Source organism: Schistocerca cancellata, chromosome 5 (assembly GCF_023864275.1).
Source record: "Schistocerca cancellata isolate TAMUIC-IGC-003103 chromosome 5, iqSchCanc2.1, whole genome shotgun sequence".
Lineage (NCBI taxonomy): Eukaryota > Metazoa > Arthropoda > Insecta > Orthoptera > Acrididae > Schistocerca > Schistocerca cancellata.
The window spans coordinates 39,034,627-39,056,660 of record NC_064630.1 but is presented as its reverse complement, the minus strand read 5'-3'; the positions used below and the strand labels follow the sequence as shown (position 1 = coordinate 39,056,660).

The following is a 22,034-nucleotide window of genomic DNA, read 5'->3' as shown; positions in this document are numbered from 1 at the left end:
TCATGTTTTCAAGATACACATATAGAAATGTACCCAAAGAGTCAAGTACAACAAAAATACCAAGTTAACAGAACCTTCCGTCAGTTCTTGGTAGAACAACATTGTAGAACAAAAGCAAACTATTGATTTTCATTTATTAAAAATACCAAGTATTACTAAGGTGATATAGATTTCTTGCAAAGGTGAGAAGAGTATATCTAAAAAAAATGAGGCAACCCTGCCCATAAATCAATACAAAAGCACTGTAAAATATTAAGTAAAATTATTAATAGCCCCAAAAGCATATATTTAGCACCAAATTCAACAAATCTTTTAATGAAATCAAACAAGTCTGGCATATAGTAGAGAATGAGATGAATATCAACAGTACTGAAAGAAGCAAAGACTTGTTTTGAGCATAAGAAATAAACACATCAAAAAAAGTTTTGCATCAGCCCGGTTCCCAGAACTCCTGAAGACAGACATTGTCTGTGGATATTGTATCACAGGCACAATCCCTTTGACTGTTCAGAGATGTCACTAAACCCGCATAAAGATGTAAACAACCATGCATGAGCAGTGCCTACTAGACGGAGGTGGTCTGGTAGCTGATCAGTTCCAGTCATTCCACCAGAAAGGAGGTACATGGCTCGTGTTGTCTGTAGTTCAACCATGCCTAGACAGTCAATACCGCTGTTCGATTGCATCTGCATTGTTACTTTGTGCCAGGAAGGGCTCTCAACAAGGGAAATGTCCAGGTGTCTTGGAGTGAACCAAAGCGATGTTGTTTGGACACGGAGGAGATACAGAGAGACAAGAACTGTCGATAACATGCTTCGCTCAGGCCGCCCAAGGGCTACTACTGCAGTGGATGACTGCTACCTACAGATTATGGCTCTGAGGAACCCTGACAGCCACGCCACCATGTTGAATAATGCTTTTTGTGCAACCACAGGACATCACGTTATGTCTCAAACTGTGTGCAATAGGCTGCTTGATGCACAACTTCACTCCCGATGTCCATGGCAAGCTCCATCTCTGCCAGCACAACACCATGCAGAGCGGTACAGATGGGCCCAACAACATGCTTAATGGACTGCTCAGGATTGGTATCATGTTCTCTTCACCGGTAAGTGCCGCATATGCCTTCAACCAATCATCAGAGACATGTTTGGAGACAACCCGGTCAGGCAGAACGCCTTAGACACACTGTCCAGCAAGAGCAGCAAGGTGCAGGTTTCCTGCTGTTTTGGGGTGGCATTATGCGTGGCCGACCTACGCTGCTGGTGGTCATGGAAGGCACTATAACAGCTGTACGATATGGGAATGCCATCCTCCGACCGAGAGTGCAACCATATCGGCAGCATATTGGCGAGGCATTCGTCTTCATGGACGACAATTTGCACCCCCATCATGCACATTTTGTGAATGACTTTCTTCAGGATAATGACATCATTCACCTACACTGGCCAGCATGTTCTCCAGACATGAACATGAACATGGCTGGGACAGATTGAAAAGGGCTGTTTATGGACAACGTGACCCACCAACCACTCTGAGGGATCTGCGTCGAATCGCCATTGAGTGTGGGACAATCTGGACCAACAGTGCCTTGATGAATTTGTGGATAGTATGTCACAACGAATACAGGCCTGCATCAGTGCAAGAGGACGTGCTATTGAGTATTAGAGGTACCGGTGTGTACATAAATCTGGACCACCACCTCTGAAGGTCTCGCTGTATGGTTGTACCACATGCAATGTGTGGTTCTCATGAGCAATAAAATGGGTGGAAATGATGTTTATGTTGATCTCTATTCCAATTTCTGTACAAGTTCCGGAACTCTCGGAACTGAGGTGATGCAAAACTTTCTTTGATGTGTGTACATAAGTAACTGAAAAATTATTCTAAAATTTTAAATGACCTCTCTCTAAATGTTGCTGGGAAAATAAGGCTGTAATCTCTCTTCAGAAAAGACAAAACAGGAATTCTGAAACATCATTGCATTAATCTTTTTGGAAAGATAGATGTTCTCTCATAACTGGGAATGAAGTAAAGGAAACCACTACCACTTCAAAAAGTAAAGGATTTAATGTTTAGATAATACTATCAGTAAAGTTTTAAATGCCTCCTTAGACAAGTTCATGAACCCAGTACTATACTTAATGCACAAAAGACATTCACCTTTGTGAAGGTCTCATCATAAAAATGGAGACTGTGAGTATCTTACTTTCTTTCATGTAAATTTATATTCTTTATGCTTGTTAATATAGTAGGATCATAAAGTCACAGGTGTTAATGCAATTTTAAATGTAAATGGTGGCCTTACAGGCTGTGTGTTACCACAGATGAAGTAGGTTGTTTGTGCCTGACCTTGTGTAAGACAAGTTACGTCCTGCACAAATGTAATGCTTATAATAATCATATAGTTAAAGTTACTGACTGTGAAAGTATCAATGTTTTCTGTGTTGTTGTTGTTGTTGTTGTTGTTGTTGTTTGAAAGTTGTCTATCACATATCATTATTTCTCTGGGTTCAGGTGGCATATTGAGTGATGCTGGTTATTCACTGAGGGTACTGCCATACTTTGTGGTTTTTAAATCAAAGTTTCATTTCGAAAATGGCATTTGATGTTTTGTCAGCATGGTAGCAGATGTGCGCAGTTGCTAAAGTTTACATGAAGTGTGATAGTTGTGGCCGATTATGAAAATAACTGGGTGTTATAGAAGTTCAAAAGACAAGGCAACAGCTGGCAAAATGCAGCAATTGAAAAACTCAAGTGCCAAATAAAATTGGAGGACTTGGAGAATCATAACGAGAACTATTTTACAGTGTGACAAAACCTTTGACATCATAAATGGCGAGCTGATTAAGCCAGAAGAAAATGGGCAAATTACAAAGTAGATCTTGCTAAATGGAATAAGGCTACTGCAAAAGCAAGGAAATGCCTGATTATGTCACTTGACATCAAGCCTTCACTTCATGTTGAGTAATGCAAGACTGCTAAAGAGATTTGGAATCAGCTGCATAAAATTTATGATGTTCATTCAGCTATGCTTGGATTCCTACACAAAAAAAACAGAAGAAGTTAGATGCTAAATCTTCAAAAGAATATGTGGTTGGTTATGATGACTATGGATTTTATGTTTATTTTCCTGAACAAAGATGTTTTTATTTATGCAGAGATGTTAAAATAAATTGCAAACAATTACATAAATTATTTATTCAAGAGTTCATTAAAATGAAAAAAACTCAGGCTCATATTACTGTGAGAGAATTATGTACAGATGGGGCCAAGGAGTTCCATAATAAAGATGTAATTGCGTTTGCTGACTCAGTTTGACTGAAACATTCAATTACTGCACCATATATTCCTCAGCAGAATGAAGTTTTTGAACAGGAAAATAAAATATTTTTGTGAGATGGCAGATTCTTAGCTCTGCTCTGCTGAATACCTACCAAAAGACTATGGTGTGAGACTGCTCTGGTTGCACAACTTACATTTTGACTCAATCAGGTCCCACGAAAATAAAAAGTAAAGCTCCTTTTGAAATATTTTTGAAGAAAGAAGGTAGTTTTGATATTTTGTGATATTTGGAACAGAATGCTATGCTTGGATTCCCACACAAAAAGGGAAGAAGTTAGATGCTAAATCTTCAAAAGAATATGTGATTGGTTATGATGACTAGGGATTTCATGTTTATTTTCCTGGAAAAAAAGTTGTTTTTATGCATGCAGAGATATTGAAATAAATTGCAAACAATTACAGAAACTTTTTATTCAAGAGGATAAAAACATTGCTGATATATCACATGTAGATGAAAATGAAAATATTACGGAAAACGAACATGAAAATGGTTAATTTGAAGAGGACAGCGTATGGGACTGTAAGTGACAAAAGGGTCAGCAACCATTTGTATGACACCGAAGGACAAGTTGAGAACAACCTGGAAACAAGAAATGAAGACAACAGAAGCCACAATTTATGTGAAAGCCGAAATTTGAGGAAATCATCATGTTACTGTGAAGATTCAGCCCATCAACCAAGAATCATCCTTCTTTGCAGACACCAAGAAATTATAATGAAGCAGTGCAGTTAGAAAATTCTGAGGAATGGAAGAAAGCAAAGAAGGAAGAAATGAATGATATGGGAAAAAATATAGCATGGGAACTAGTTTATAGAACTAAAATGAACGAGGTAATTGAAAACTGATGGGTCTTGCTAAAAAATTAAATGTAAATAACAAAGTCGTTCAACATAAAGCTCGACTGGTGGCAAAAGGCTATAGCCAAAGCCAACGTATTGGCATAGATTGATACATTCAACCTTGTTGCAAGATTTGAGACAATGAAAGCCCTGCTGAGTGTTGCAGTTAAACATTTGTGTATAAGGCAATTTGATGTAAGGACAGCATTTCTCAATGGTATTGTGAAGGAGGAGATGAACATTTATCAACGAGAGGGCTTTGATGATTAGCAGACATTCTGACATAAGGGTTGCCATTTATAAACTTACAGATGATGAAGGAATGTTGGTATAGCATCTATTTCATAATATACAGTGTATCCTAGAAATTATGCGACAAGCTTCTAGAAGGGATGGAGCACATCATAATGAACAGGAATTTCATAGCAACCAATGGCTGCAAACATTGTCGTACACCGCTAGGTGGTAATGTAAATGAGAGTACTGGATGGGAATGCCATTAGGTGGTGCTGTACATGAGAATACTGGATGGAAATGTGTGAATTTCCTCATTCGAGTGCTAGCCAGCATATGAGGAGCATGGAATGGTATACAAACAGTGAGCTTGCAACGTGTGAGTTTCCTCATTTGAGTGCTAGCCAGCATATGAGGAGCATGGAATGGTATACAAACAGTGAGCTTGCAGACAAGCATTTAATGTATGGAATTACTGAGTGCAATGGACAAACCATTGGACGCATGTATCGAGAACACTTCCCAGACAGATGCCAACCACACCACAGTTTATTTGCAAGTCTGCATTGGAATTTGTGCGAGTACAGGTCATTAAGGAATGGCCAGGGTAGTGACAGCAGGCCACGATCAGTGCATTTGGTCATTAGGCAAGAAACTGTGCTGGATGCTGTGGAGAGTAATCGAAGTGCCAGCACATGTTCCATTGCCTTGGACTTATGAATGTCTCATTCCAGTGTTAAACATGTTTTGAAAACCATATCCTCACATGCCTTTCATCTCCAAAGGGTGCAGTTGTTTCCACCCTGATGACCATTTTATACGTATGCATTTCACGTAGAGCTTTCTGCAACAAAGTGGTCAACATGTGCATTTCACAGCTTACGTGTTGTCCACTGATGAGGCCACATTCACTCGGGATGGCGTATTCAATCACCACAATGAGCATCTGTGGGCACATCACTTCACAGTTAGTGTGTAGGCAGGTTTGGTCAGTGACTGTTTAGTCAGCCCACTTGCCTGCTGCGAATTATCAGGCCTTTCTGGAACAGGTTCTTCCTGGCTAGCTTGAAGATGTTCCAGTAAATGTGAGATGCAGCATGGAATTCCAACATGAGTGGCCACCTGCTTATTTTGGACTGGCTGTTCATAGACATTTGAACAGGTCATTCCCACATCGATGGATCGGGTGTGGCAGGCAGGTTACCTGGCCCCCACACTCAGCAGATTTATCAAGCCTTTATTTATTTGTTTGGGGAACCATGAAATTCCTCATATATTGTAATACTGTAGAGTCTAGAATGGATCTCATCGCAAGATTGTCCACACAGCCACTATATTTAAAGAAACTCTCAGTTGTGTTCAAGCTTATCCGGCAATCCGGCAATTAATGCTCCGTTGACATCAGGCATGTGTAGCATCTGATGGTTCAAATACCAAGCACTGTTGTAACATTACTGCTGTATTCATGCCATACAACATGTGTGCTTATTATTTTTCAATAAATGTTTCAAATGAATCACTCTTGTTTCCGTTTCAATCATCGAGCTCTGCTACCACTTTCCCCTCACATATGTGGCCACGGGTTGCTATGCAATTCTCAATCCTAAAGATGTGCCCCACCTCAAGTTTGCTGCAACTTTTCTGAAACACCCTGTATATAAAGCATTGTGGAGAGTGTGAAAGTATGTGTTTTCAATGTTATTGTATATATGTATATTAATGTTTAAAAGTTGTCAGATATGTCATGATAGTTTCTTTGGGGTTCAGCTGGAATATTGAGAGGTTTTGGTTATTCACTGATGGTATTGTTGAGATTTTGTGTATTTTAAATAAATGTTTCATTTCAAAAACAGCATTCGATGTTGTGAGAACCATCATCATCATCATACTGAACAGTTTCTAGCCCCAGGCTGGGTCTGTTTTGAACATAAGCCTCACCATCTAGTCCTGTTTTCCCACCATCTTTGTGATGATATGTCTTTCATAATTATTTTTTTTTTTTGTTGATTCCTTGTGGAAAGGAAGTTTACTTAAATCATGTGCAGGTTTGTGTTCACCATTTACATAGTTAACATAAAGTCAATCACCATCTTGAATTCCTGAAGTGCAAGTAAAAGTTAGTATTGACAGTTACAGCATAAGAATTTAAGAACAAGTCTAATGAGTCTATGGGTGGGTGGGTGTGGGGGTGAGGGGCAGTGGGAGGGAACCTAACATGATATGACAAAAGTTAAACTATTGTCGTATGTCTCTTCTGACTACACTATCTTAAATCTTCAAGAAAGTAGTGTAGGCCAGAATTGTGATTCATCTTGATAGCTTTGACATCAACAAGAGTTTTGAATGCAAAAATGTACGTCAACAAATGAACCTAAATTTTCAGTGATGAATTTTGCACTGGGTTCCTTAAACAAACAGATGTTGCTGGTTGGTGCATTTTGTGGTATCTTTAAGACTTTTGATTCCATGAATCAGAATGTTGTTCTTGATAGTACTTGTCACAAAAGCTCCACAAAAGAAGTAGACAAAGTCCTACCACCAATATAGGAAAAGAGAAGGTAGTTTTGGATAAATGCAGCAAAGATGATGGAGGTGACAGATTACTGGGGAACTGTACAGCTAGAATCCTTCTGATCTCTCCTTGGTTCATTGTTGCTTCTCATATACACGAACAACTTACATTTGTTCTAAAAAAGTTCATTACATCTGAACATAAAACTAACACTTGATACTAGAGCTTTCTCTGATGCTAACATATTTCTGTCAGAATTCTGTATCCTGATTCAAAGTAAATTTGCTGTTTATTAAGCTGAGCAGCAAAAACTATATCGAATTCCATTTCGATCACAAAAATTCCACAGATGATCCTTTTTGTACATGAGCAATTCTTTGGCTTCCATGTTGATAGCAGAGTTACTAGGGGGCAATAGATCTTCCAGAGTTTAAAAATGTTGTCCCTGGTGATTGGCTTTAGAATAACTTCGAATCTTAGGGATAGTGACATCATGAACTTCACTTACTTTGGATGCTGCCACTTTTATTGTGTGTTACAGGATTATACTTTTTAGCAATTTATTCATGTGAAATAACTTCATTTACCTTGAAACATGGGTTGCCTGAATTATTTGCAGGGTGTCGCAAACAAAAATATCCTGTCATAGTTTCTTTAAGAAAGTCAGTCCACTTACTGCCGCATTTGTTAATTCCATCACAACCTTTGTGGCTGACAATTCTGCACACTGTGAATTTAATGAGATACCAGCACACAAAGATCACAAAACTAGAGAAACATACTATTTCCACAGCAACATGTTGTTTTGTATGTCTTGATTTATGTCTAAGATACCTTCAATCAATATTTATATAGCCACAAAAAGTACATCACTGCACAGAAACAAAATGGACATCAACAGTGAGCAATAAAAATTCACAAATTATTTAGTGGAATGAACAGATATTAGCACAAAATCATAGCTCCAGCTAACCATCATCAAGAGGATGGTACAAAAACAATTCCATTGACAGTGACAAGAGCTTAGCTAGAGCCTGTTTGCTGCTTGTGTGCATACTGTCGAGGCACAGCTGATGATTGTCTGCAACTAGCAGTACATCAAAAACGATTTAAACGGACTTTGGGAAAATCTTGGAAAGGCAGTTAACGGGTGGAAAATTACATATTTAGGGATGTGTTATGCTACTGTCCTACTCCAAAAGACACTTGGTCTACATTGACATGAAGAAACACTAACACTCTTGTTCCTGGAAGTCCTCTAAAAGCATTTACAGGAATGTCTTTACAAATGACTGAGACAATGGTGATATGAGCAATATAGGGGAAAGATAGATTGATACTTACCGTAAATAGCACTCTTTATCTTTTCCCTACATTTTTGATTTTCCAATCTGGGGTTTCCACCGTTTGAGATAGTTGTGAAGAGCCTCATAAGAAAATGATATAATGTCAGTTTTGATACTAAAATTATTGGAAATAAAATATTAGCTTACTGTTATAAACACAGGCGGTCGTCTAAGTTGGTGCTGTTGTGTTGGTGTTGGTGTGCTTCCTGGCGTACTGGGTGGGGTAGGCGTATTACCACGCCCACGTGGACTTTTGCCTAACCAAGAACCCCCTGGTGATGCTGGAAAAAGCATGTAGTTCTTTACAGGCAGCTGTAGTGAATCTAATCAACAGAAAGTCTATTAAAAGTTTAAGACTACCCTAACTGTGATTATATATTCATTACGACAGATTAACTCTTTTATTTACTCTTATGTTATGTGGGACTACACAACTGATATGTGAACAGGATTAATTTTTGATGTTGCTATAACAGAAATGAAAATAAAAGTAACATACAGTATTCATATTCAAAGTCAGTACAATAGTTATTTTCACATCTTTCTTGAATGCAAGATATTATCCGCTCAACCAAAACAGTACTCTCAAAAAATAAAAATATGGAGTCATGCAAACTGAAAATACTGAAATCAGAATGTCAGATGAGAAAGTGTCTTTAAAAAATTAATTCATCATCTTAAAACTTTCATAAGCTGAAAATGATTCCACTTTTTCACAGGAAATATGTTAAGTATCATCCAAGTACAAAGTAGTGATATTCTTCACAAGCTAGGTTTCAGTTATATCAAATGCTGTAAAAGCATTTCACCTCAAAACAGATTTACACAGCAGACATGAATGATGCATCACTTAGTATATTTGCAAAATAATTAGAAAAAATAGAAAGCAACAAGTATACAAAAACAGAACTCAAAATTTCCTGTGTTATAACAACTTAATTTATACAACCAATGTGTATATTTATTGTTGTCATTGTTGCAATGTGTTATACAAAGCATGGAACAAAATTTACATATATTCTGCGCACCCAGAGAACATTATATTATTAGCATTCTTTGACTGCTATTATTTTGAGATGCCTTGCACAAGTGCAAAATATTATAGCATCATCATGTCACCTAAAGTTGAGTGAGCACTTGAGAAAGATCTTCTCCAAGACAATTGATTATCCTGTTCCACAGTGCACAAGTATAGGAGTAAGGACTGGAGCAAATATGGTCATGGCAGAAGAAATGTACCTTTCCAGAAGTAGTGAACACAAAGTGTCTGGCTGATTCTGTAAGGTGCAGAAGTCATTAATCAATAAACAAGTTTGGTTGGGGACCACTCAACTAATTGGATTCTGGTTATAATAGTCCATGAATGGCCAACAGGAAAGTGTCATACAATCACAATGTAAATATTCTGAACCAACAACAAATGTCACCTGCTAAAGGCCAAATCAGGAAGTCAGCAAAAATTTAAGAACTGAGTCCATTGATCTAATCCAAGTCTCTATTGTATGTCTGCCTATGAGTAAATTTCATGTGAGCATATATCACTTCTGGCTAATTTCCCAACTCCAGTAGTAATAGTGATACAAATATCAATCTACCAACAGTGTGAAGCTATTAGAAAAGGCCTGCTTCTAACAGTCATATTAACTGTGGAGGACCTGATCAAAATGGTCTGAGGCTGATTAAGTCTGTATGCCTGAAATGTGAAATGAAATGTAATTTTGATAATTTCTGTGATGAATACACATTCCTCATTCCTCTGGACCCGATGCGATCCCTATAAGATTCCATACATAATTTCCAGCTGAGTTAGCCACTCTTTTAATCTTAATGTACTATAGATCCCTCAACAAAAAACCATGTCCAGTAGTTTGAGGAAGAAGAATGTCAGGTCCATCTACAAGAAGGTTATCAGAAATGATTTCAGAAACTATCATCAAATAGCTTTAATATCCATCTGTTGCAGAATTTTAGAACATATTTTGACATCAAATTGAATTTGGTATCTCCAACAGAATAACCTCCTCTGTGCCAACTAGAATGGATTCTTAAATCGCAGGTCACGCAAAGCATAATCCACACTTATATCACACGGGATCCCGAAAGCCATGGATCAAGGCAATCAGGCAGAAACAATATTTCCTGAATTGTGAATTGCTTGAGACTCAGAACCATAGTAACACTTATTCATGAAAAGAAAATCATGTGAGGGTATTAAATGGAATTTGTGACTTGACTAAGAATTTCTTGGTATGGAGGGCACAGCCTGTTTTCTGGGATGATGTAGAAATAAATACACCGTGCCCCACGGAAATGTGTCGGGACCCTTGGTGTTCATGTTGTATATTAATGACCTGGAAGACAATATTAAAAGTAGCCTGGGATGTTTTGCATATGATGTAGTGATCTATAATGAATACTATACAGAAGAAAGCTCCACAAATATAATCAGATTGCAATAAGATCTGAAAGTGGTGTGAAGAACAACAAAAGGCTTTACAGGTTCAGGAAAGTAAAATTGTGGTCATAAAAAACATTGTATCTTATGACTACAATATCAATGAGTCACAACTGGAACAAGTCAGCTCAAATAAATATTGGGTGTAACAGTTTATGAGAATATGAAATACCTGATCAATTAGGCTCAGTTGTACTTAAAGTATTTGGGTGACTTTGATTCTTTGGTGAGATACTGGAAAAACATAATGTACCTACAAAGGAGGTTGCTTACAAAATACTCATATTGTTCGGAAACCACTCAGCAAAAAGCAGAATCATTGAGTTATCGGTAAGCACACACGAAAGAAACAAAACTTACTAGCTTTTGCAGTTATTCTTTGACAAGCTAGAGTAAAATATACAAATACACATATACATCACATTCATGCGCAGACACGCCTAAGCTCTTACATGGTGCCAGATAGACTAACAGTGCCAATTCTGTTTTGCAGCAGGCTGACTGGCTGTGGTTGGTGTAGTGTCAGATGGGGTGGGTAGAGGGAGAGGGAGGAAGGAAGTAGGAACAGGGACTGGGGGTTGGTGGTTAGTGGCTTGGAGGTGGGCGATTGGTTTGCCAGCCGAGAACGTGTGAGGAAGGGGTGGCAGGTGTATTGGGTAGCACGATAGTAGTGTCTGGTGGAAAGTGATACATGCTGAAAGTATGTGAATTGCGAGATGCGACAGGACAGAGGAAGGGAAACAGTTGGGTGGAGGGTGCAGGGACAGTGGGTTACCTCAGATTGAGGCCAGCAAGGTTACAGGAGTGGTGGAAATGTTGTAAGGATAACTCTCTTCTGGGTAGTTACAAGAAGCTGGTGATGGAAGGGAGGATCCAGATGGCTCGGGGTGTGAAGCAGCCATTGAAACTGAGCATGTTGTGCTCTGCCACATGTTGTGTTACTAGATGGTTGTCTTAGTTCTTCACAACAGTTTGGTGTTGGCCATTCATTCTGGTAGACAGCTGGTTGATTGTCACATCAACATGCAAAGCTGTGTAGTGATTGTAGCAGAGTTGGTATATGACATGGCAACTATCACAGGTGGCCTCGGATGGGGTAGGATAAGTCTGCGACAGGACTGGAGTAAGACGTGCTGTTTGGATGGATTGGGCAGGCCTTGCACCTTGTCTGCCAGAGGGATATAATCCCTACGGCAAGGGGCTGTGACTGGGAGCATAGGGATGGACTAGGATAAATATGTTGGTCGAGTGGGCGATGGAACAAAGCTTTAGGAGGGGTTGGAAGGTTCTTGGATAGGATGTCCCTCATTTCAGGGTAGGATGAGAGGTAATCAAAGCCATCACAAAGAATATGGTTCAGTCATTACAGTCTAGGGTGTTACCTGGGTGATGAGGGGAGTGCCCCTTTGTAGCTGATTCTTGGGAGTGGTGGGAGAATTGGGACTGTGTGAAGATGCGGCATGGGAAATCTGTTTGTGGACTTGGTTTTTAGGGTATTTCCTGTCCGTGAAGGCCTTTGGGAGGCTTTCAGCATGTTAGTAAAGGGAGTTTTTGTCACTGCAGATATATCGTCCATGGTTGGCTAGACTATATGGGAGGGACTTTTTGGTATGGAAGGGACAGCAGCTGTCGAAATGCAGGTACTGGTACTGTTGGTGGTTAGTGGGTTTAACATGGACAGAGGTGTGGCTGGAACCATGTCATATACCAAGTCTGCTGCAAACATTGCACAGCATTTTATGCTGGTATGGCTACCTACCAGCAGTCCACCAGGCAACATGGAGACATGCTGAACCTCAATGGCTACTTCAAAACCCTAGCCATCTGGACCTTTCCCTCCACCACCAGCTTAACTACTTCCATAAGGATTGCGGCTTCAATCTCTGGTAACTCACTGTCCCTGCATCGTCCACCTGACAGTTTTTCTTTTCTCTCCTGTAATCTCCTCCCAATTCACATCCTCAAGTCGCCTTCAGTGTGTGCCACTTTCCACCGGCCTCTACAATCGTGCCAGCCCATGTACCTGCCACCACTCCCTCCCACATTCCTGGCCAGCAAACTAGCTGCCTCCTTCTGAGCTGCTAGCCCCTAGTCCATCTCCCTGTTTCCTACCTGCCTCTCCCTCTACCCAAACCACCTGACCTACCCCAAACACAACCAGTCCACTTGCTGCAAAAGAAAATTGGCACTATTAGTCTGTCCGGCACCATGTTGGGGCAGAGGCATGTCAATACACGAGTATGTATGTGTGTTTGTTTATTTTAACACTACCTCGACAAAGGATAACTTTGAAAGCTAGCAAGTTTTCTTTCTTTCGTGTGTGTCTATTGATAACTCAATTCTTCTGCTCTTCGGTGAGTGGTCTCCTTTAATCGTAAAGTAGTTACAAAATACTAATAAGACCCTTCCTATAATATTGCTTGTCATATGTGACCCTTTCCAAATAGGACAGAGGATACTGAGTATATGCAAAGAAGAGTAAAATGAATGGTGATAAGTTTGTCTCAGCTAGAGGGGAGAATCACGAAAGTGCTGAAAAACCTGAACTGGTAGATGCTACTTACAAAGTAGCCTACTTACGAAGTAACAAGAACCATGATTAACTCAGGCATCTATGAATATACTAGAGCTGCCAACACACAGCTCCTGTAGGGACAACAAAGACTAGATTACATTAATTACAGTATGCTTAAAGGCATTAAGCAACAATTTTTGCTGAACTTTATGAGTGAATAGAAAGGGATAAAACTCTAAAATGTGGTAATATGGGAAGTAATATCTACCATGTATATCACAGTGGTATATTGAATATAAATGAAAGTTGATTTAGTTGCTATATATACACTCTCTCATTTCTTTCCATGAGAAACATTTTTCATTTTCTTTGAATTAACCACAAAAACCTTTACATATTTCTAAAAGAAAGCAAAACATTGGTCAGTTTATGATTTAAGCATCCTTATTTCTAGATAGTGTGTAGGTTAGTTTATAATTTAAGCATTACATTTGCTAATTTCAGTTAAGACATTAGAGTTTTAGTAAACTGGAGTTAGAAGAGTGTAAACTGACATTTGTTAATGATTGCAGCAAACAACTGAAAGAGTTAAACACTTAATAATCTACTGGATAATATTTCAGTCATTCTCAGCTTTCTAAGGCAAAACAGTTGAACTTAGATGGCTTGCTGCTCTTTATTACCACAGAAACATACACAGACTTTATTGCACTATTCAACATTTTGTATAGCCAAAAATTATGTTATTTTGCCACAATTTAACAATGAAAATACTTGTGTCCTCACACAGTAACACAGATAGAAAAGAATGAAAGTCACTACAATATCCAAAAAGAACAAACCTTAACATTAATAAGATGTGAAATAAACAATTAAGTAAAACAGTACTATTGTTAATGTCTATAGGAAGGTTTTATTATGAGCATAGATTTAATATACAACATGCCAACAACTTATAAACAACTGACACGACAAGTATTAAAAGGCCGGAAAACAGTTGTTTCAAAAATGTAAATTATGATGGAGAGCTGCAATAATGTGATTAAAAAGTGTTGATTGTGAAAATGATATTTAAAGCAAACAGATATAACAGAAATGAAACCTGTGACTAACAACCAATGAAGTTCAAATACAAAAAAGGTTTTGGGAAAATTGGAAAGAGAAATGGAAATTTAGCCTTGAAGCATGTAACTATACACAGAGCACAGAAGTAAAGCCAATGAATGACACACACAGGTCACGTCACACAGTATGACACAAAAACATACACCAGACGTGAGTACCTGCTGATGCATCCCCAACATGGTGGGGAGAAAGGCTCGGCAGGCTGGGCGACAGTGACACGGGGCTGGGTGTGTCAGCCGTGCTCCCACTGCCGGCAGGAATTTGAATGTGCACCGGAAGTGCAGAGGACTGAGGTAACAGACGGCGGCGTTGAGCCCCTGACTCGCATTCTGCTTCTGACATCTCACTCTCTGATGCTCCGGGATCCCATTTCACTGCTTTAGAATGGACAAACTTCCGTGGTCGAAACTGTGGTGTTACAGTCTTGGGCGTCTGTGTTTCCTTTTGTCCATCTGTTCTTTCATGGATTACAGGTACATCAATGTCACCAGGTTGTTTTCCTGCAGCTTTCAGCTTTGGTTCATGACTTTCTTTCTTCCCTCCTCCTTCTCCAGGGAGTACAATACCAAACTCATAGCCAAAGTCATATTTAAAGTATATTAATCCTGTATCAGGATCTATATGTTTAGTACCTAAGCACAAATGTAAAATGATTTTGGAATTACTACAGTTTCATTTGGAAAAATGTATAGATGTTCTAAAAATTAATTCAGTAGTTGACCATAAAATTGAATGTTACATTGTATAGTGACTTTCCTTCTCCAAAAAACTTCTCATGTAGGAGTATCTTACTTTTGTTCCATCTTGTTATTAGTTTTGTTGAAGTTTGTAATATTAGTGAGACTTTTAATTCAATTAATGACAATTTCCATTATTCAGTACCAAAATGTGATAAAACATGGCAAAAATAACATAAAACAACATCACTGGTGAAACCATGAATCATTTAGGTATCGAACTGCTCTATTCTATAGCCAAAACAAATTAATGCAGACAGGGAGGGCGCAGTACAACAATTACAATACATATGATTTTAAAATGCAGAAGGAACATCTTACATGTACTTCATTCTGTAATGAAATGTGCACTGATTTGAAACTTCCTGGCAGATAACAACCATATGCCACACTCGGGATCAATCCTGTACCTACGCTCTACCGACAGAGCAACAGAGGTTCGACTCATAACCCATTCTCAGAGCTTTCCTTCCACCATTACCTCCATCCCCTATCTTCCAAATGTCACAGAAGTTTTGCATACCTTGCAGAACAAGTGCTCCAAGGACAAAGGAGTTTTCAGAGGAACTTCTTAGTTTGCAAATTAGGAGAGAGAGGTACCAGCAGAAGTAAATCTTGTGAGTAGTGTCCAGATACCTCAGTTGGTAGGGTATTTGTCTGCTAAAGGCAAAGGTTCTGGATTCTAGCCTCAGTTCAGCACACTGTTTTCATTCGCCAGGTAGTTTCAAGACACGTCCTCTTTATGGTAACAGCTAATGGACATCTGCCAATGCAAACAGTAAACAAATAATCTATAATTGTCCAGAATTAATAAATGATGACTATATGACTACTCTGCTGCAAAATAAAATTAAAAGTTAGGAATGTCTCACTTATTTCTGATTGTAGCAGGGTAACGATCTCAAGGTGGGAGCAAAATTTCTTGAACTCACATTGCAACTGAACGATCAATTTGTTCGTCTGAAAGAACCTAAATAGACTGAACCCCAGGTCAGGGGAGACTAACTGGACAGGGTGAGACGGAAAGACTGATTGTTGGAGACTGCACAGGAAGGGATTTGCAAACCCGAGAGCTTAGAGCTGGAAGGTAGGGTAATATGGAAGACAGAGATTATTGCCAAAACATCATGCATGAGTTAATAAGAGCGAAAATCTAAGTGAATTGCATGTGATAGAGGTGGGAGGGGGATGGTGGGAAACAGACAGGTCAGAAAATGAAAGATGTAGAAAACTAAAAGGAAGTGAAGAAAGCAATTGGTATTGTGAAGAAGTGCAGAGTCTGAAGAAAGTAACAAAAATTAAGATCAGGTCGGTGGCAAGAACCAAGGATATGTAGCACCAGTTCCCCACATGTAGAGATCTGAGAAACTGGCATCTGGGTGAAGAATCCAGATGGCACGCATGATGAAACATGCGCTGAGGTTATGACTGTCATGTTGCAGAGGATGCTCTGAAGGATATTGTGTGTTGCCAATATACACCCTCTTCGTATGCCCATTCATCCCAGCTGATAACTCGGCGGTAGTCATGAAGATGCAAAAGGCCGAACAGTGTTTACATAACAGCTGGTGCACAACGTGTGTCATTTCACAGGTGGCTCTCCCATTGATAGTACATGTTTTGCCAATTACAGGGCTGGTATTTATGGTTATAGGAGGGTGTATAGGGCAAGTCTTACAATGGGGACAGTCACAGGAGTAGGAGCTATAGATGGAGTGGAGAGATGGGTGCAGAAGGAGCATAGGGTCTGACAAGGATAAGATGCAACTGGGAGGAAAAAGAAAAGCTTTTCTACGTGTGCTAGCCAAAATGTCTGACAGAATGGACCTCATTTCAGGGCATGATTTTAGGAAGTCATATCCTTGTCAAGGTAGCTTAATAATACATTCAAGATGAGGATAATACTGAGTGACAAGTGGTGAATCTCCTAAGCTGGTTTTTGGAGGGATCAGCAGTACAAGGATTGTATGTGATGGCCCAGGAAATCTGCTTTTGAACTACGCTCATGGGGTAATTATGACCAGTGAAGACTGAGGTGAGAATGGTGGTATATTGCTCTTAGTGTCTGCATCCAAACAAATATGTCTGTCTCAAATGCCAAGGATGTATGGGAGGGAACGTTTGACATGGAATGGATAGCACCTTCAAAATGTAGTACTGTTGTTTGTTATTAGGTTTAATGTGGACAGAAGTGTGTAGTTGACCTTCAGTGAGGATACAATCAACGTCAAAAAAGTAGCAAGGGATTTGGAATAGGACTATGTGAAATTTAATTGGGAGAATGTATTTAGAGGTTCCAAGAACTTAAACAGGTCAATCTCTTCATGAGTCCAGATGACAAAGAGGTCTTCCATGTACCAAACCCAAACCAGGTGCTAAAGGCTTATGGATCCCAGGTAAGCCCCCCTCCAAGCAACCTATGAAAAGGTTGACATAGGAAGGAGCCATCATGGTACCAATGGCTGTATCCCTGATCTGTTGTATGTCTGCCCCTCAAAGGTAAAGTAGACATGGGTAAGTACAAAACTGATTAATGTGAGCAGGAAGGATGTCACAGGTTCAGAATCATATGGGCGTTGACTGAGGAAATGTTCAGCAGCAGACAGACCACATACAATGGGGATGTTGATACAGAGGGAGCTGGCATCAATGATGACAAGCAAGGTATGTGGTGGGAATGAGACTGGCATTGATCCAGGAAATGGTTGGAGTCTGTAATATATGAGGGAAGTCTTTCACATACAACACATCTAGCTTTTCTTTCTTACTAACTCATGCACAATGTTTTGGCAGTAATCTTCATCTTGCATATTACTCTATCTTCCAGGTTTAAGCTCTCAGTTTTTCAAATCCCTTCTGGTGCAGTCTTTCCTTCTCACCGTGTCTGGTAAGTCTTCCCTGACCTGAAGTTCTGGGTGACTTTCCTGAACTCTACCCCTTTTCCTAAACCTAACCAGTCCTTTCCCTTCACCCAGTTCCTTCATTATACTGGGGAAAAGAAAGTTCTTAGCTATCTTTTATTGGGTGGGGTTAACAGTCATGAACATTTATTTAAAATCTTCAGTTAAACACATCAGTGTTGTGTCCTGTATGTTTTCTAATGTCATATACCCACCTTCTATAACTTTTTTTAAAAATTTTATTTTATTTTTTTTACCTCTTGGAATCCAGCGAGAGCTTCCTTGGTCCATCTATAAATGACTCCCTGGTTACAAAGTCCACTCACCTTCATTCCATTTTCATTATAGAGTAGATACAAATACATCCTCCACTTCAGTAAGTCAGCCAATCACCAAGTAACCCCAAATTTTTGGACATTTTTTACATTAAAAGTTCATGTATCACTGCCTTAAGTCAAAACTGGCAATTTCAGACACACTGTAAACTTAATTTTTGAAGTTCTGCTTAGTTTGCTAAAAGCACTACAGGTCATTTACACTACTCAGATCATTTACTGTGCAGTCTTCACAGTCATTGTTTTCCACTACTCTAAATATCAACACCCATCACCTGGTTCTTTCATTACATTGTTAATGTGTAAAAATTTGTGTACCCACTGTCGATAATTTTGGTGTTATCAATTATTTTCAAGTCTACTTTAAGACTTGCTCCTTTCACTTCTTTCATTAGTAGTAGAAGTTTATCTGCACTTAACACAAACAGTACAAGATCAGCAACTATTTTCAAAGAACACATGTTCCATCTTCATTTATCCAGTTTGAGAATCTGAATTCTTCCCCAAAAGCCACAGGGAATAGCTTTTGTGGTATGGTATCTCCCCATACAATCCCTCTTCAAATCAGAATATCTCGTTACTGTGATGGATCTATAGCACTGGTGTATGTTTTATTTAGTATACCACTATATACTGAATCGACACCTTGTATCCTAAAGGTTGTTAGCAAAATTTCATTGAAATTGTGGTAAGTCTTTCACAAAATACATGAATCCCAAGTAATGTGGTAATTCACACTCACTGTTCAATTCTGTGATTTTGTTTGTGACTTGGAAATGATGCACTGTGCTACATCCACATCCAAAGCCAGCTTGTTTGTTTTCTTCAATTCAGTTGTTTGTAATGTGCCAATTTTCAGCACAATTGTGTTCCAACCATGAGTGTTAAGGTCGATATTGGCCTCGCCAGAGATACTGGGGCGCCGAGCTGACGGCAAGTGGCCCTCTGGCGACAAGGAGTGGAGGGTTAGAGAGTACCGAATGAGGACAGAACGGCAGAGTGTTGCGGTCCAGATGGTCCAAATATTCCATTAATAATTTAGCACTCTGTGGTAATGAACTGATAGTGAAACCGAGATGCTTGGGAGTTCAACGCTGCTGTGGAACGATAAGCCGTGGGCTCTGAAACTGTATGGATGCAATTTATGGCGAGCTGTGGCCAATGTCGTCTGCGGGTGTTTTGCCACAGTAGATAAACACGACAGCGTGGGTCCAACCTGAACATGCTGTGCTGTAGCATATTCACCCACAATCAGGATGTCATGATATTGGAGAAGAAAGCAGTGGAATATGGTACATGTGTTAACCTTCAGTGACTTCTACGGTGTTAGTTTACTTAACTGTGTGGAGATTGAGCACTAACTGTCACTTTTCAATGGAATTTACGATTGTGTAAAAGTCTGGCCATCTGGCGATGGGCATTGTCATAAAGTTATTATATTTCTTATTTGTAAACATAATTTTCTGTTACCAGGATTACTCACTGGGCATATTTGAAATTGTCAGTTCTGTGCTGTAGGTTCAGCGGGTTATAAATACTGGCAATTGACAAATGTTTTAACAGTGAGTTTTGGGTATGTTTTTATATCTGCAAGTTAAATGAAAGTGAATTTTTAAGTTTGTAAGGTACCTTTCTACCATTACGATTCTGTAACTTTTTACTTGGAAGTGATGTTGTTTGCTACTGTTATTGGTTGAGAATTTATTACCCGATTAATCAAAGGAAATAAATTACATAAATCAGTAATGTTGTGTAAGCAGTTATTGAAGGCACCCATCTCCACAAGCCAATCAACCATGGCCAGTTGGGAATGGGCATTGATGTAACATTATGGGACTAGAGGCTATTTGTTAAGCTCTGGCAATGCTAATCCCATTGTTTGTTGTTGTTGAAGGGTCTAGTCGCCCCTTAATAAAGTACTAGTTCTGCACATAATCTTATTGAACATCTCATACATTTTGGAGAGAAATCTGACAGTTCTATTGTTAGTCTTCCTGTTTGTGATGCAGAACAATTATAGCTTAATAATTTCTTTGGAATACCTTCATATCCTAGAGCTTTTCCTTTCTTAGTACCTCACATGGCTTTATATACTTCATTCAAAAATGTAATAATCTTCATTATTAGCTATTGCCCACTCTTGTGTAGTTGATTGTTCCATCTGAGATTTCCTTTTCATCCCCCCCCCCCCCCCCCCCCCCCGCCTCTCTCTCTCTCTCTCTCTCTATGCTATTGGCATAAATAGCCTTGCTAAATAATTGCCTCACTTGTCTACATAAATGAGATCCATCCTTCATGAAATCCTCCCCACTCCACCAAGAGTGTCTTTCCGCTGTCCACCTAACCTTCGTAACCTCTTAGTTCATCCCTATGAAATCCCCAAACCACCTTCCCTACCCTCTGGCTCCTACCCTTGTAACCGCCCCCGGTGTAAAACCTGTCCCATGCACCCTCCCACCACCACCTACTCCAGTCCTGTAACCCGGAAGGTGTACACAATCACAGGCAGAGCCACGTGTGAAAGCACCCACGTGATCTACCAACTGACCTGCCTACACTGTGATGCATTCTATGTGGGAATGACCAGCAACAAACTGTCCATTCGCATGAATGGACACAGGCAGACAGTGTTTGTTGGTAATGAGGATCACCCTGTGGCTAAACATGCCTTGGTGCACGACCAGCACATCTTGGCGCAGTGTTACACCGTCCGGGTTATCTGGATACTTCCTACTAACACCAACCTATCCAAACTCCGGAGATGGGAACTTGCTCTTCAATATATCCTCTCTTCCCGTTATCCACCAGGCCTCAATCTCCGCTAATTTCAAATTTCCGCCACTCATACCTCACCTGTCATTCATCAACATCTTTGCCTCTGCACTTCTGCCTCGACTGACATCTCTGCCCAAACCCTTTGTCTTTAAATATGTCTGCTTGTGTCTGTATATGTGTGGATGGATATGTGTGTGTGTGTGTGTGTGAGTGTATACCCGTCCTTTTTCCCCCTAAGGTAAGTCTTTCCGCTCCCGGGACTGGAATGACTCCTTACCCTCTCCCTTAAAACCCACATCCTTTCGTCTTTCCCTCTCCTTCCCTCTTTCCTGATGAGGCAACAGTTTGTTGTGAAAGCTTGAATTTTGTGTGTATGTTTGTGTTCGTTTGTGTGTCTGTCGACCTGCCAGCACTTTCATTTGGTAAGTCACATCATCTTTGTTTTTAGGTATATTTTTCCTCTGTGTAAACTTTCTTTGATAATTTAACTTAAATCTGCTGTACTTTCCTATTCATAAATAAATTTCCAGGATCAACATTTTTTATATCCTGCCTCCATCTTATGAGTTTATGATCATTTGTAAATAAGTGCTTGAGGATCATTAGTGCTGCACAATGTCTTTATTGTTTGATACAATTTAGTCATTTTCATTTTAGTTCCATTTTTCAGTTCCTAATGAATTAAAATCCCCAACTACCATCTTGCAGTCATATTTTCTATTATTTATCTGTTTCCGTACCTTTTCATAATTGTTTCCATAAAAGTCTTCTGTGTAGCATGCCACAGCATATTATTTGCAATATGTTACAGTTCCCTCCAACCTCACAAAATGTGGCTCTCGCTCAACCTAAGCTCCGAGCAGTTTGCCACTCCTTTCGAACTTTCTCTAACGTATCCCTCTTTTACTCCTGAGG

General features: G+C 39.5%; 1 protein-coding gene across 2 annotated transcripts in view; it reads right to left on the bottom strand.

Annotated features, from left to right (window-relative positions):
• The window catches only part of LOC126187459 (titin), a 947,541-nt gene that overhangs the window by 5,368 nt on the left and 920,139 nt on the right, over nucleotides 1–22,034 (bottom strand). The window contains exons 37-38 of one of the 2 annotated variants that reach the window (XM_049928553.1): nucleotides 14,531–15,004; nucleotides 8,425–8,558 (exon numbers count right to left, since the gene is read on the bottom strand). In XM_049928553.1, coding sequence (XP_049784510.1) covers nucleotides 8,425–8,558; nucleotides 14,531–15,004 — 608 coding nt within the window. The remainder of the gene's footprint in view (nucleotides 1–8,424; nucleotides 8,559–14,530; nucleotides 15,005–22,034) is intronic. The other variant, XM_049928552.1, reaches the window with a different exon arrangement.